Below are 14,620 nucleotides of genomic sequence, written 5' to 3'. Positions count from 1 at the left end.
CTCCACACATGTGACTGAGAAGTGACAAGCCCTGTAGTTCTCAATGTCCCAAATCACTTTACTTATAGCATGTGGGAGCAGATTATGTTCCTCTGAATTCAATCCCTGTACCCCCCCCAAAAAAAAAAAAAAAAGCCTACACTGAGATTTCATCTCAGACCAGTCAGAATGGCAGTCATCAAGAATACAGATAACAAAAAATGCTGGAGAGGATGTGGAGGAAAAGGACCACTTTTTACACTGTTCTTGGGACTGAAAATTAGTACCACCACTATGGAAACCAGTAGTTTCTCAAAAGGTTCCTCAAAATGCTAGGCATGGAATCACCATACAACCCAGCTCTACCACCCCTTGGTATTTATCCTAAAGGATTAAAGTCATCATATTACAGTGTTTTTGTCAGCTTTTTCACCTCTGAAGTATTCTAAACCTCCTCACATTTTATTTTTAAAACTTATTTTATGATAAAGCAAATTATTAGAATGTTGATGTCAAAATCTAGGTGGTAGCCATTCACTATACAGTTCTTCCAACATTTTTGGAAATTGGTTATTAAAAAATGTTGGGATGCATTATTTAGAATCTATATAAAACTAACCTTTCTCCCACAGTTAAGTTACGATAGACTTCCAAAGCCATTGTTATTCTTAAATGACAGTAATTAAACTGGATTACAAATATTATGAATTATTACTTATCATGTATAGATTTTCTGTTCTTAAGCTTGAAAAACAAAAATTTTAAAGTAAATGGCCAACAAATGCCGCAGCCCAGCTGGCTGGGCAAAATAACGGGGTGGGGGGGGGGGTCGTGGGTGACAAATGACTTGTGTAGATTGATGCAGCAGGAATAGGAGCCGGTTTATTGTAGGATCTGAGCGATATTTATACATTTTACACAGCTTATCTAATTAGCATAAAATAGATACAGCAGTCAACCAATAAAGAATCTCCACACTTAATGGCTCGCTTTTGTTACTTCACAAACCACTCCCTCTGGCATTTGGCCAGGCGCCATCCAGACTTGTTTACAGACTTTAACATTTCTCTGGCAAAATAACAGGTGCCAATCTGACTTGTTTATAGACCTTAACAAACAAATATATGAAAAAAATGTTTAACATCATTAGCAATTAGGTAAATGCATATCAAAACTACACTGAAGCTGGGCACAGTGGTACACACCTGTAATCCCAACAGCTCAAGGGGCTAAGGCAGAAGGATTGCAAGTTCAAATTCAGCCTCAACAACTTAACAAGACCCTAAGCAACTTTGCAAGACCACATCTCTAAGTAAAATATAAAGGAGGGCTGGAGATGTGGCTCAGTGGTTAAGTTCCCCTGGATTCAATCCCTGTACCAAAAAAAAAAAAACTACACTGAGATTAGGACTGAGATTTCATCTCAGACCAGTCAGAATGGCAGTCATCAAGAATACAGATACCAATAAATGCTGGAGAGGATGTGGAGAAAAAGGACCACTTTTTACACTGTTCTTGGGACTGTAAATTAGCATAACCATTATGGAAACCAGTTTGAGGGTTCCTCAAAAGGCTAGGCATGGAACTACCATACAACCCAGCTCTACCACACCTTGGTATTTATCCTAAAGGATTAAAGTCATCGTATTACAGTGTTTTGTCAGCTTTTCACCACTGTGACTAAAAGCCCTGAACAGAACAATTGTAGAGAAGGAAAAGTTTATTGAGGGCCCACAATTTCAGAGATCTTTGTCCATAGAAAGTGAGGCAGAACATCATGGTGGCCAAGTGTGGCAGAGGGAATAGTTCACATGATGATCAGGAGGCAGAGAAAGAGACTACACTTGCCAAATACAACTATATACCAGGAAGCCATGCCCCCATGCCCCACCTCCCCCTGCCACACCCCACCAGCCTTCAGTTACTACTCAGTTAATCTCATCAGGTGATTAATTCACTGATTGGATTTAGGCCCTTGTAACCCGATCATTTATTTTATGAACCTTCTTGCATTGTCTCACACATGAGCTTTTGGGGGATGCCTCACATGCATACCCATGTTTATAGCAGCACAATTCACAGTAGGCAAACTAAGGAACCAGCCTAGGTGTCCATCAACAGATGAATGAATAAAGAAAATGTGGTGTATGTACACAATGGAATTTTATTCAGCCATAAAGAAAAATGAAATTATGGCATTTACAGGAAAATGGATGAAACCAGATATCATACTGTCAAGCAAAATAAGACTCAGAAGGTCAGGGTCATATGTTTTCTGTCATAGGCAGAAGCTAGCAAGGAAAAAGGAAGAGAAAGATGGGGGTGGATCTCATGAAAATCAAGGAGAGAGCAGTAAAGGGAAGGGAACAAGGGGTGGAAGGTGGGGAGGGAGCAGGGAGTGATATCAGGCAAATTATATTGTTATGTTATGTATAGTGTGCATGAACGTATATGTAACAGTAAATCCCATCAGTATGTACGACTATAATGCACCAATGGAAAAGGTGGGGGGGGTGGATTTTAAGTAAACTCAAGCCAAAGCTGGGCACACTGATGCACGCCTGTGATCCCAGCTACTTGGGAGGCTACAGCAGGAGAATTACAAGTTCCAGGCCAGACATCATAGCAAGACCCTATCCCAAAGTAAAATAAAAAGGGCTGGGGATGGAGCTCAGTGGTAGAGATCTTGCCTGACATGCTCATGGTCCTGGTTTCTGTCTCCACTACAGCAAACACAAACAAACTCAAGTCAGGTGGGTGGTAAAAGCCTGCAGCCCAGCTACCAGGAGGATCACTTGGGTACACAAGTTTGAGATCGGTCTGGACAACATAATGAGAACCCTGACTCAATAAAATAAACTACATTCATACACATAATTATGGCTATCATATTTTCATGCTTATCTGAAGTAAGGTCTTGTACATTCAGTTATAAAATACTTATAAAAATTATTCATTGTTGGACTGGAGTTGTGGCTCAGTGGTAGGGTGTTTGCCTTCCATGAGTGGGGCACTGGGGTTCGATCCACAGCACCACATAAATAAAATGAAGGTATTGTGTTCATCTAAAAATTTAAAAGATATTTTTTAAAACTTATTCATTATTTCAATAGTTGTAGTTAAATGTCCTTTATTAGTATTGTACAAAGATTCTGTAGGTTTTTGTTTCCATGCTTTCACATTTTATTTAAGAACAAAATGGAGCATCTAGTCTGAAAACTGAAATCTAAAATATTCCAAAATCTCTAACATTTTGAGCATCAGCATGACAAGTGGAAAATTGCACATCCAACTTTATGTGAGTGGTCACAGTCAAAATGCAGGCATCTAAAAATGTTGTATAAAATTATTGTCAGGCTTCAAAAAAAAAGCTAAAGTATAAAAAATAATTAAGTGAAAAAGGATTTTTAGATTTACCTTCAGGCTATGTATATATGTAAGATACATATGAAAACTAGTATACTTGGATCTCATCCCTAAGATATCTCATTATGTAAATATTTCAGAATCCAAAAAAATCCAAAACTCTTCTGATCCCCAGCATTTCAGATAAAGTATATTCAACCTATATTTGAGTAGATGATGAAAATAGCAAGCTATTCAAAATAAGAGTTTTAAATATAGCTTTCTTTCCTTAAATAGTATATTCTGGCATCTGTTTTAGAGGGAAGATTGCATTCTTTGAAAGCAGCTGTGGCCGTAGAGAAAGTGGCAACAGGACTGTTTTTGTTCTCCTGGAGAATGTGCTGAGTACCTGTGCTGTCTCCTGTGGGGCAGGAAGAGGACACCCCAGAACCCCCTGTTCTCTGGTTACATTTGAGAAAAGTGTCAGGAGAAAACATGCGCCTGAGTAGGAGAGCATGCAGTCAGGGACCCACATGGGACTGTCATCAGGATACAGTCGAGAGCTGTCTGATCTGGCAATTTCACAGTTCTCAGGTGTTACTGGGTGTCACAGTTCAAAGATGACTGATGTGTGCTTGTCCCAGAGGATCCAGTTGCTCTCAGAAAGTACTTGAGGACCTCCTAGGTGCCAGCGCTTGAGTCTGAGCAGTGTGTGACTTGGGCTTTCATTTCCAAGTTCTGGCACCATGACAGCCAACTAGAAATCACTAGACTGGTGAGGAAAGGGGCCGTTTAAGTTCCTTGAGTTCATAAAAAATTCAGCTAAACTTGTTTAAAGGTTGCGTTCAACCAGGGTACTGTGATGCGCACCTATGATTCCAGCTACTCTGGAGGGTGAGGCAGGAGGATCGAAAGTGCCAGGCCAGCTTGGGCAGCTTAGTAAGCCCCTGCCTCAGAATAAAAACTGAAAAGGGATGGGATGTTGCTCAATCCCCACCAAAAAAAAAAAAAAAAACCACCACCACTTTGCATTCCCCTTGCGAATTTCTGTGTGAGCCCGCTGTTGTGGATGGCAGCTTCTCCCTTTCCTCAGGTCTTCCTGAGGCTCTTATCAGAGGCTCTACTCACTCCACTGAGGCCCTCTGACTCCAGAAGTTATCTCCTAGGCATTGAGAGTATTGGTTGGGGGTGGGGGCGGTCTTCCTATCTGGTACACTTCCTCATTGCTTTGATAGAAGAGAGTTCTGCTGTCAGCTTTGTGCTTCGGTTTTTTGCAGCTGGTTGTGGACCATCCAGCTGTGATGTTTTCTAACAAATGACAGCTTTGTGAGTTTTTCTTGTTATTTAGGAGTTTTTATTTTTTTCTTGTTGTAGTTTGGTTGGTTGGTTGGTTTTGGTACCTGAGATTGAACCTAGGGGTTCTTAGCCACTGAGCCACATCCTCAGCCCTTTTTGTGTTTTTAGAGACAGGTCTCGCTGAGTTGCTTAGGTCCTCGCTAAGTTGCTGAGGCTGACTTTGATCCTCCTGCCTCAGCTTCCCCCAAGCTGCTGGGATCACAAGTGTGTATACTACCATACTCTGCCACAGTTTTGTATTTAAAAAGCTAATGTTGGGCTGGGGATGAGGCTCAAGCGGTATCGCGCTTACCTGATAGGCGCGGGGCGCTAGGTTCAATCCTCAGCACCACATAAAAATAAAATAAAGATGTGTCCACTGAAAACTAAAAAATATATATATAAATTCTCTCTCTCTCTTTCTCTCAAAAAAAAAAGATAATATTGCCAGGCACAGTGGCACACACCGGTAATCCCAGCAGCTTGGGAGGCTGAGGCAGAATGATCTCAAGTTCAAAGCCAGCCTCAACAAAAAACAAGGCGCTAAGCAACTCGGTGAGACCCTGTCTTTAAATAAAATACAAAGTTTAGGGCTGGGGATGTGGCTCAGTGGTCGAGTGCCTCTGAGTTCAATCCCCCATATCCCCTCCCAAAAAAAGCTAGTGCTAAAGGGACTTACCCCCTTTCCCAGGAATTTATCTCCTAGCAGCCCAACTCTCAGAACCTCATGTTCAGTGTGTGCGTGGAAGAGAGAGGCCACCATTCTTCTAGTGGACTCACCTGTTATAAATTCTTTTCAAGCCGGGTGCAGTGACACACACCTCCCAGCCACTCTGGAGGCTGAGGCAGGAGGATCGCGAGTTCAAAGCCAGCCTCAGCAACTTAGGAAGGCAATAAGCAACTCAGTGAGATCCTGTCTCAAAATAAAATACAAAATAGGGCTGGGGATGGGGCTCAGTGGTTGAGTGCCCCTGAGTTCAATCCATGATACCAAAAAAAAAAAAAAAAAAAGAAAGGTGGGTAGGAGTTACAAGTAGACTTTTTTTTTTTCCTTACACAAGAGAAATACTCCTAATCAACAGAGTGACTCTAGGAGGGTCATTGTCAAGGATGCCATGTTATTCTGCCGGAGCTGCCAGAACTGAAGATTACAGGATGCTGGCCTGACCTGTGGGCATCCATTTCTCTCTAAGATCAAGGTGCTGGCAGGGCTCCAGCTTGCAGAGGATGGCTTTGTCCTCACAAGGCCTTTCCTCTGAGCAAGTGCAACTGGGTGAGGGAAGTCTGATCTCCCCTAAGATCAGAACCCACCCTTAAGGACCTCACTTTCCAGTTACTGCCTGCACGCTCCAGCTCCAGTACAGCCACGAGGGGTTAAGGGCTTCAGTGTCTGAAGGAGGGCTGCAAACATTCCATACTGAAAGAGGGCCCACGGGTCACAACAAGGTGTTGTGTTCACCAGGCAAGCACCTACCCAGCACATGGTCAGTGAACATGGCCTGTGGGCCTCGGCTGAGCACTGCAGGGGGCTTCAACTTGAAACTGCAGTTACTACAGCACAACCAGTTCACTAAGAAACCCCAGCTAACTGGCGTTCCGTCAGGATTTCACCCGAGAAAGAGAAAGAGCCGTAGAGAGAGAGGGTTTTCAAGCAGCAGGAGGCAAGTGGGTGGAAGGCAGGCAGCTCTGGGCTGGCGAGAGGTGGGATCTCTTCTCCCTTCAGGAAGCCATAGCTTCGATCTTAAAGGCCTTTGACCGATTGGATGAGGGCCACCCGCACCATGGAGGGTCATCTCTATTCAAAGTTCACTGATCATAGATGCGAACCACATTTACAAACACCTCCACAGGACACCCAGTCAGTGTCTTCTTGAATAAACCAAATTCTAGCCTAGCCTGGTGGGCATGAGGTGAACTGTCACACTGGGGAACCTGTGCCTCTGTAACTCTTGCCTTTAACTGTGATCAGTCACATCACACCCTCCTGCCCCGGGTACATCTTGAGCAGAAGGCTTAGCTTTCCAGTCATCTCTAGCTACAGGGCCCCCTTGAGCTGAAAGCTATCTTTTCAGACTTGCCCAATCTCACCCAGCCCCGTCCCCACGGGCAGCCAGCTCCCTGAGGGACTTGAAGTGGGGGTGGGAGAGGCTGCCCCTCTGCTCCCCCTGAGCCGAGCTGGAAGGCAGTTGCCCATTTGTGCCTTTGCTCTCTGTGGCCTCCACAATGTGGTGGTTCCTCCCTGTGTGGTGCGCCTGGGTCTCCAGGTGGTGCTCAGCCTCTGGGAGGACAGCACCACCCCTTCCTTCACACTCCAGCCTCCCTGCTGCGTGAGAGCCATCTGTCCCATGGTGGTCTCCTTGGCGGCCCCATAGACCACTCTGCCATCTGCTTCTGCCTCTGGCCAGGTGCCATCCTGGTCCCCAGAGGCCTTTGCTCCCAATTGGGCACCTAACTGGCCCTGCAGCACCCACTCTCTGAAGAGCCAAGTGCCCCCCCTGTTCTGAAGGCAGCCCTTGACCCCTCTCCTACTGTTTGCTTTGAGGGGAGCCCAGGCAGCTGCAGGTTAGGAGGGCTGGAGACTTGTTTCTTGCTCTCCTCTCAGCACTTCCACAGTCCCAAGAGGCACAGAGCTAGAGAGGGGGGTTGGCGATGACAGATGCCATTCTTCGACCCCCTTTACAAGCCCTGGAGGAGACAGTGGCCCCCACAGACTGTGTGGCCTCCTCAGTGGCTATGCTCCTTGTTCCTCCTTGCCTTGTCCCTGGGCTCTGGGAGCAGGGGGCAAGAAAAGCCCTCCCTGCCTTCTGCTGAGGGCCAGCGGGCTGGTGACGAAGAGTGTCCTGCCCACCAGTCTCTGGATTCACTGCTGGAGGTCTGGGAGGACTCACAGGGTCTGGGCGCACACCTGGTTCACAGAGGGGAACATCGCTGGAGACACAACCCAGCAGCAGCCAGAGCTGCTCAGGGTTCAATTCCAAGTTTTTTCCCTTTCTACTGCAATCTTAGGAAAATCACTCCTGTATTTTCACTAAAAGATTTTTTTTTAATTAGTTGTGGGCTTCTGGTCATTTTTTCCTCCTCCATTCCTGTACCACCTGCACCCACTGCAGCTGCCCTTCACGTCAACACCCTGCAGATGACACACAACGAGCACTGGTGCTCTGGCCTTGGTAACTGACGACTTCACAAGTTGGGTATTAATAACTGTAAAGAAAAGAAGAAATGGGCAGCTGCAAGCACTCACTGACCTTGACCAGAGGGGACATCTCAGCCTGCTTGCTGGGCTCCCTGTTGGCATCTCCTTGTCCCTGTCCTGCAGCTGGATTTTATCTTTATGTCAGATATTTGATTTGCACATTTGAAGATGCTCACCAGTAAGCCAGGCTCCAGAGCCCAGAGCTGTAAAAGGCCCTCGTTGGGCTCACAGATCGGCAAGGTAACAAGTCACATCTAGACTTGGTACAAGAGAAAAATAAGCTGGAAGTTAATACAGAAAAACTAAGCTTTGATGCTTATATCGCTGACCTGTCAATGTGTATTGTGCAAGTCCAAACGAACTGTGGAGTTTAACCAGCCAGTCCCTAGGGATATCGTGTGTGACACTGCTGCTTCTCGTCGTGACAGGAGCGGTGACAGGGCAGTGCGGTGCAGCCTTAGCTGGTTTTCAGCCTCTATTCTGCCACACTAGAACATTCTCCTTGCTTTCCCACCCACTGATGGGACAGGACCTCAGAAGTTACCACTGCCCTCCCAGCATTCGTTGGCATCATGTCTTTGAAAATGTGATGGTTAAGGCAAGATGTCTCTGGGGGTCAGCTTGATGTTCACCTGCCTGAGGTGGCTGATTTCCTGCTGCACTTTTGACCCAGGCTCCTTTTGGGGACCCACACTACTTCTGAATTTTGAGGCTAACGACGGGTCACTTAAGATAACTAATGTGTTTTAAATGCTCTTGGTAAATATTTTAAACTTCCTGGTTGTAATCATAGACTATGTGGATTTTAGTTTGCAGTTAACATGTTTCGAACATTGCCGCCTTCCTCCAATCCCACGGGAGCAGAGTTTGACCCAGAGGAGGATGAACCAACGTTAGAAGCAGCCTGGCCTCATCTGCAGGTGCTGGACTGGGGGGATGGCAGGCCTGAATAGGAGGGTTCCAGCCACATGTGTGTGTGTTCCCCCAGCTCAGTAGAGGCCTGGCTTCAGCTCGGGTCTTTAGTGGCACAGACCTTATAAAACTATAGATAAAAGAAAAATGTTTTAGCAGAGAAGTGTGTATCACACTTGATACTGACTGTAAAGACATGGAATCACTGATAAGTCTTCTGTGACAGTGCCCTGTTGGTGGTTAACCATTGAGTTCAAGCCTACAGGACTTGGGCGGGTATGTTTCCAGCCTTCAGTACCTGGATTTAACTGTGCCACTGTGTTCCCAGGCTCCTGAGCTGACTGACCCCTTTTTATGACGTATATGTGAAACACAAGATTGTTGGGTTAAGAGGCACCAAGGCCAGCATGAGCAAAGCAGGGTCAGGCGTGAGGATAGGGAGGGCACATCACCCCTAAGGCAGAGCTGGGAAAACGAGGAAGGAACCAGACAGTGGGACACATGGGGAGGGTTCCTTGGAAACCAGGCCCTCCCCCTCTCAGCACTTGGCTTCCACATGTGCTCCTGACAGGCAGGCCACACAATGATGCCCTGTGCACTTACCAAGGGGAATCATAGCAGCTGTCATTGAGGGTCTCGTCTTTGTGCCTGTCTTCCCTAGCAGACCCAGAGTTCCTGTCAGCTTGGCTCTGTGCCTCAGCACTGCAGGACACTTACAGGTGACAGGTTGCAGATCCCACCTGGAGTTTGGTCATGACCTGAACTGTGCACCGTGGGCTCTGAGCAGTTACTTAAGCATGGGTGACACAGGCCATGGAAAGCATTCTACTGAAGTGCCATTTAAGGGAAGTCTCAGTTCTCACTCAAAAAAAAATAATAACCATCCCTAGTTATTATGTGCAAGGCCACGGCGCATTCCCCAGCACCCCAGCACAGAACAGAGCCCAGTCCTGACTATCCAGCTGTCGTCATTCTGTAGAGATGTGGCTTTTTGTAAAAATCTAATGTTTTCAGGACATTAAAGATTCAGCTAAGCATATTTTCATCTCTTGATGAAATTTCATGATGTTTGACTCACTGTTGTTTTTTTTCCTCCTAGCTTGTTTATGAGTTTTTCTTAAGATTTTTAGAGTCTCCAGATTTCCAGCCTAATATAGCGAAGAAATATATTGATCAGAAATTTGTATTGCAGGTAAGGTCACAGATTAACTGAAATTTTAGGAGCCCTGATCTGCAGAGTGTACATGTCACTGAGTGTCTTTTTTTCTTGAAGCTTTTAGAGCTCTTTGACAGCGAGGATCCTCGGGAGAGAGATTTTCTAAAAACCACCCTTCACAGAATTTATGGAAAGTTCTTAGGCCTGAGAGCGTACATCAGAAAACAGATAAATAATATATTTTATAGGTAAGTCTCTGCATGGTTGGCATTCCTCCTTGTGCATGGTGTGTTCATTTTCACATTTGACGCCAGTGTCTCCCTGGCCTGGGTGAGTACAACAAAGGAAGGCTGCAGCAGTGTGGCGCTACAGGCCCAGTGACACAGTGTCAGTGGGCCAGGCTGCTCCTCCTTCCTTCCCTCCATTCCCTGACCCTCTCTCTGCATGCTCCAGGGCCTACTGTATAGGTGGCTTCCCTCCTTTGCTCCATTTCTGCTGAATTATCCTGTTGTCCAAAAATATGGATAGATTAACTGTCTGAACCCACTTGTTCCCTCTACCCATGTGCTACCTCATTCTTTTCCTGTTGGATCTCAGTATGGAAGAGGAATGAGCAAGAAAGTAACTAGCCTTAACCTGTCAACATCTGTGAACACAGACCCAGGAGAGGAAGCACGCTGGGCACAGTGGGCAGAGCAGGACAGCTTTCCAACGCTGCACCCATGCCTGGGCCTGCAGGACCCTGGGGAGCAATCGCAGACAGCCCGCAGCATAGAAGGAGTGCTCCAGGTGGCCCCAATTGCAGGGTGCGCCATAACGTCCTCACACAGCCCCGCCTCCCCAGCCTTGTTCACGTCTCTGGCCAGGCCTCATGGATTCTAATGTCCCTCAAACTGCTAACAAGCTTCTGCTGCTGCCGGCATCCCCCACACGCCCACTCTGCTCTGGATGGTGGGGTGCAGCCTCCTAGTCTTCTGCTCGCGTCCAGCTATCCGTGCCAGGGCCTTGCCGCCTTTGTCACCCTCCCGGCTCACCCTCTTCTTCTAGCTCTTGGTTCCCTGAGCTCTCCAGCTTCCCGAGGATCCTCTTCCCTGGAAACCCACCTGACAGTGTCTCTGTCCTATCACATCCTGTGCTCTATTGTGTCCCCAGGCCCAGCACCAGCTTCATGGGCTGCCTGCAGTGCACAAAATGAATGCCTGATGGAGAACACGGTTCCTGTGGTTTCTCATCTGTCCCTGGAAGGCTTACCAAATAAGCAGTTTAATCTGTAATTTCAGTTGCTCAAGTAGCTTGCCTTTCTATGATATCTGACTATAGGAAGTGACAAATCCAAGTGGTGATGGGAACACTATAACAGTGTCCCTTCATGAGATAAGAAAGTGGAGGAGTTCCATGTAGTCTAGCCACAGGGCCTGGCCCTGGTGATTGCCCAAAGAAGGAGCCCAAGATGCCAGCCACAGTAACACGCAGGCCTGGCAGGTCCTCCCTGCATCACAGTGACTGGGCAGGGGAAGAGGAGGCAGGGGCTGAGACAGGCTCATGGAGCAGCAGCCCTCCTTCACCCGTCCCTCCCTTCTGACCTTTGGGCACCCAGTGGTTGGAGACATGAGCCGCTTCTGTGCCCTTGTCTTCACCCTGATGGCATTTTGGCACTGGTGCTCATTGTGTATGTGGCTTTCCTTTGAACTCCTTCCAAGTTCCCCAGGTCCCATTTGTATCATGGAGCCCACGGCTGAACAGAGCCCAGTCCTGACTCTCCAGCTGTAGTCAGAGAATGACGTCATTCTCCTAAATATCATGTTCCTGTTTTATGTTTCTTGGTACTGCACTTCCTTTTTAACAAGATCATTACTTGCCTGCTGTGGGTATCTATCAGAACAAATACACACTATTTAAATAGCACCGAACAGGTGCAACTTAAATCCCAGCCTTTTAATCCTAAAATTAAAGCTTTGCTTCCAGTGGTTCTGTTTCCTCAACACTAGTGGGTTTGCTCAGATAGCAGAACCACAAGTGCATTGAGCACCTGCACTGAGCAGAAGGTGGGACTGGCGTGCTGCTTGCTGGTGGAGCACCTGCACAGCACATGCAAGGCCATGGTGCATTCCCCAGTTCCACAGGATCAGTAAGCAAGTAGATCTCAGACCCAAGGGAAACTGGATAGCCAAAATACTTAGCTTATTGAAAAGTTATTACACATAGCTTAGTTTTTTGGTTTTTTTTTTTGTTTTTTTTTAATCAAAGGGTCAGTGCTAGAGTATCGTATTTTTGTGGTTTTTTCCTCTAATCATTTCTGTAATTATTTTGGAATATACAGTCAAAAGGGAACATGTTATTTACATTCTGTGATTGGCTTAGTCCTTCATTGTTATTTCAGGTGAGCTTTTGAGAAATGTATTCAGCTTACCTAAGTTCTGTGTCATACAGGTTGAACATCCCTGATCTAAAATCCAAAACACTCCAAACTCCAGAACTTTTTGAACCAGGTGCAGTGGCACATGCTTATAATCCCAGCAGCTCCAGAGTCTGAGGCAGGAGGATCACAAGTTCAAGACCAGCCTCAGCAACTCACAGCAACTTAGTGAGGCTCTAAGCAAATTAGGAAGACCCAGACTCAAAACATAAAAAGGGCTGGGATGTGGCTTAGTAGTAAAGTGCCCCTGGGTTCAATCCCAGGTACCAAAAAAAAAAAAAAAAAACCTTTTGAGCGTTGACATGATGCCAGGAAAATTTCACACATGACCTCATATGATAGGTCACAGTCGAAATGCAAGCATGGCATAGCCAAGTGTAGTACTCCACTCCTTAAATCCCAGCTCCTCAGGAGGCTGAAGCAGGAGGATCACTTGAGCCCAGGAGTTCAAGGCAGCACAGGGAGATATTGTCACAAAATTCTTTTTAATTTAAAAAAATAAATGACAGGAATACTAAAACCATTGTATGAAATTACTTTGAGGCTATGTATAAAAGATGTATATGAAATATAAATGAATTTCAGGTTTCAACTTGGGTCCTGTCCTCAAGATTGCTCATTTTATGTATATGTAAATGTCATAAAAACTGAAGAAAGTTTGACATCCAAAACTGTAAGGGATTCTCAACCTATACAACTGCCTCTTGTAAGAAAAGTATTTCAAACCTGTTTCATTCAACTTCTTGAAAATATTAATACAACCAAGCACAATGGCACACGCCTATAATCCCATCAGCTCTGGAGGCTGAGGCAGGAGGATCACAAGTTCAAAGCCAGCCTCTGCAACTTGAGCCGGGTGCAGTGATGCATGCTCATAATCCCAGCTAGGCCCTAAGCACCATAGTGAGACCCTGTCTCAAAATATAAAAAGGGCTAGAATGTAGCTCAGTGGTTAAGAATCCCTGGATTCAATCTCTGGTCCCCCCCCCCCCAAAAAAAAAAAAGAAAAGAAAATGTTAATATAAAGTTCATGCTCATGACATCCCATTGTAGTCAGTTTGCTTTGGATACCTCTGGGTGCTCTGCGTGGCAGGTGGTGGATCCAAGGTTAGGTGAGCAGGGCAGAGCAGGGGGCTCTTCTCATTTGCTGCAACACCCCACAGCCTAGTAGCCTAAGTCACCATCTGTCATTCCTCACAGTGCTGTTGTCTAAACTGGACTCAGCAGGACTGCTCTGCTCCACATGGCATCTGCTAGGGCTGGAATGTCCAAGGTGGCTCCTCACTTGTATCTGGTGGCTTTGCTGGAGTGGCACACATGGCCGGGGCTGCTGCACGTCTTTGTCCACATGGCCTCTCTGGGTGACATGCTTGAGCTGCCATAGTTGCTGCTAGGAGAAAAGATGCAAAAGCTGTCGGTGCTGGTTTCCTAAAGGCTTGTTCCAGAACTGGTGTGGAGTACATCTGCCCTTTGTATTGTGGAGGTGGTCACAAGGACAGCCCAGATTGACAAGAGGGGAAACAGCCACCTCTTCCTCTGAGGCAGGAACACATCGCGCAGGAGGAGAGGAAGTGGTGCTGTCCATCTTGGAGACCTCTCCACAAGCAAGTTCTAGCCTAGATCTTAGGATTCTTTTCTGCTAAAGAATGAGAAACACTTTGCTTGCTCTAAATGGATTTTTATGACTTCTCCCATTCTCTCTCCTCTGGAAAAATAAGGAAGAGAACTAGCTTCATTTTCTTATTATCCTCTTTAAATTGAATTAAGATAATTAGAAATTAAGGATTGTTTAATAAGAATATAGTAATGTCAGCAGAGTGTGGTAGCACACACCTATAATCTCAGCAATTTAGCAAGACACTGTCTCAAAATGACTGAGGGTGTAAGGATGTAGCTCAGTGGTAGAGCATCCCTGGGTTCAATCCCTAGCACCTCAAAAAAAAAAAAAAATGTCGTGCTGGTTTAGGAAAGCCAGATGGCTCAGAGCCGAGGGCCATTCCCATGTAAATGCATACAGTGGGGGAGATGACCAGAAGCAGCACCCAAGGGGTCCCCTGCTCTGGCTCACCTCTCAGCTGCATGGATGCACTGTCCACAGAACTTCAGCCTCATGCATTTAAACCATTATAAGTATTTCAAATAAAATAAATAAAGGGGAGCCTTCAGGTTGAGTTTTAGAAATCGTGCTTTTCCACATGGATGCATGCAGAAAACGGACTGTGGTTTGGTAATGCTGCGTGCTCTCAGGGTAGGAGCTGGAAAGAGGTGGGAGAGGCAGATG

General features: G+C 46.0%; 1 protein-coding gene across 11 annotated transcripts in view; it reads left to right on the top strand.

Annotated features, from left to right (window-relative positions):
* Positions 1 to 14,620, top strand: part of Ppp2r5c (protein phosphatase 2 regulatory subunit B'gamma) — a 140,604-nt gene that overhangs the window by 96,290 nt on the left and 29,694 nt on the right. For all 11 annotated transcript variants that reach the window (XM_076849634.2, XM_076849635.2, XM_076849637.2 and 8 more), the window contains 3 exons: positions 8,665 to 8,775; positions 9,867 to 9,959; positions 10,041 to 10,171. In XM_076849634.2, the coding sequence (XP_076705749.1) occupies positions 8,665 to 8,775; positions 9,867 to 9,959; positions 10,041 to 10,171 (335 nt within the window). The remainder of the gene's footprint in view (positions 1 to 8,664; positions 8,776 to 9,866; positions 9,960 to 10,040; positions 10,172 to 14,620) is intronic.

Source organism: Callospermophilus lateralis, chromosome 3, assembly GCF_048772815.1.
Source record: "Callospermophilus lateralis isolate mCalLat2 chromosome 3, mCalLat2.hap1, whole genome shotgun sequence".
NCBI classification, from domain to species: Eukaryota; Metazoa; Chordata; class Mammalia; order Rodentia; family Sciuridae; genus Callospermophilus; species Callospermophilus lateralis.
Note: the sequence above shows the minus strand (reverse complement) of the source record. Positions and strands in the feature narration are given on the sequence as shown.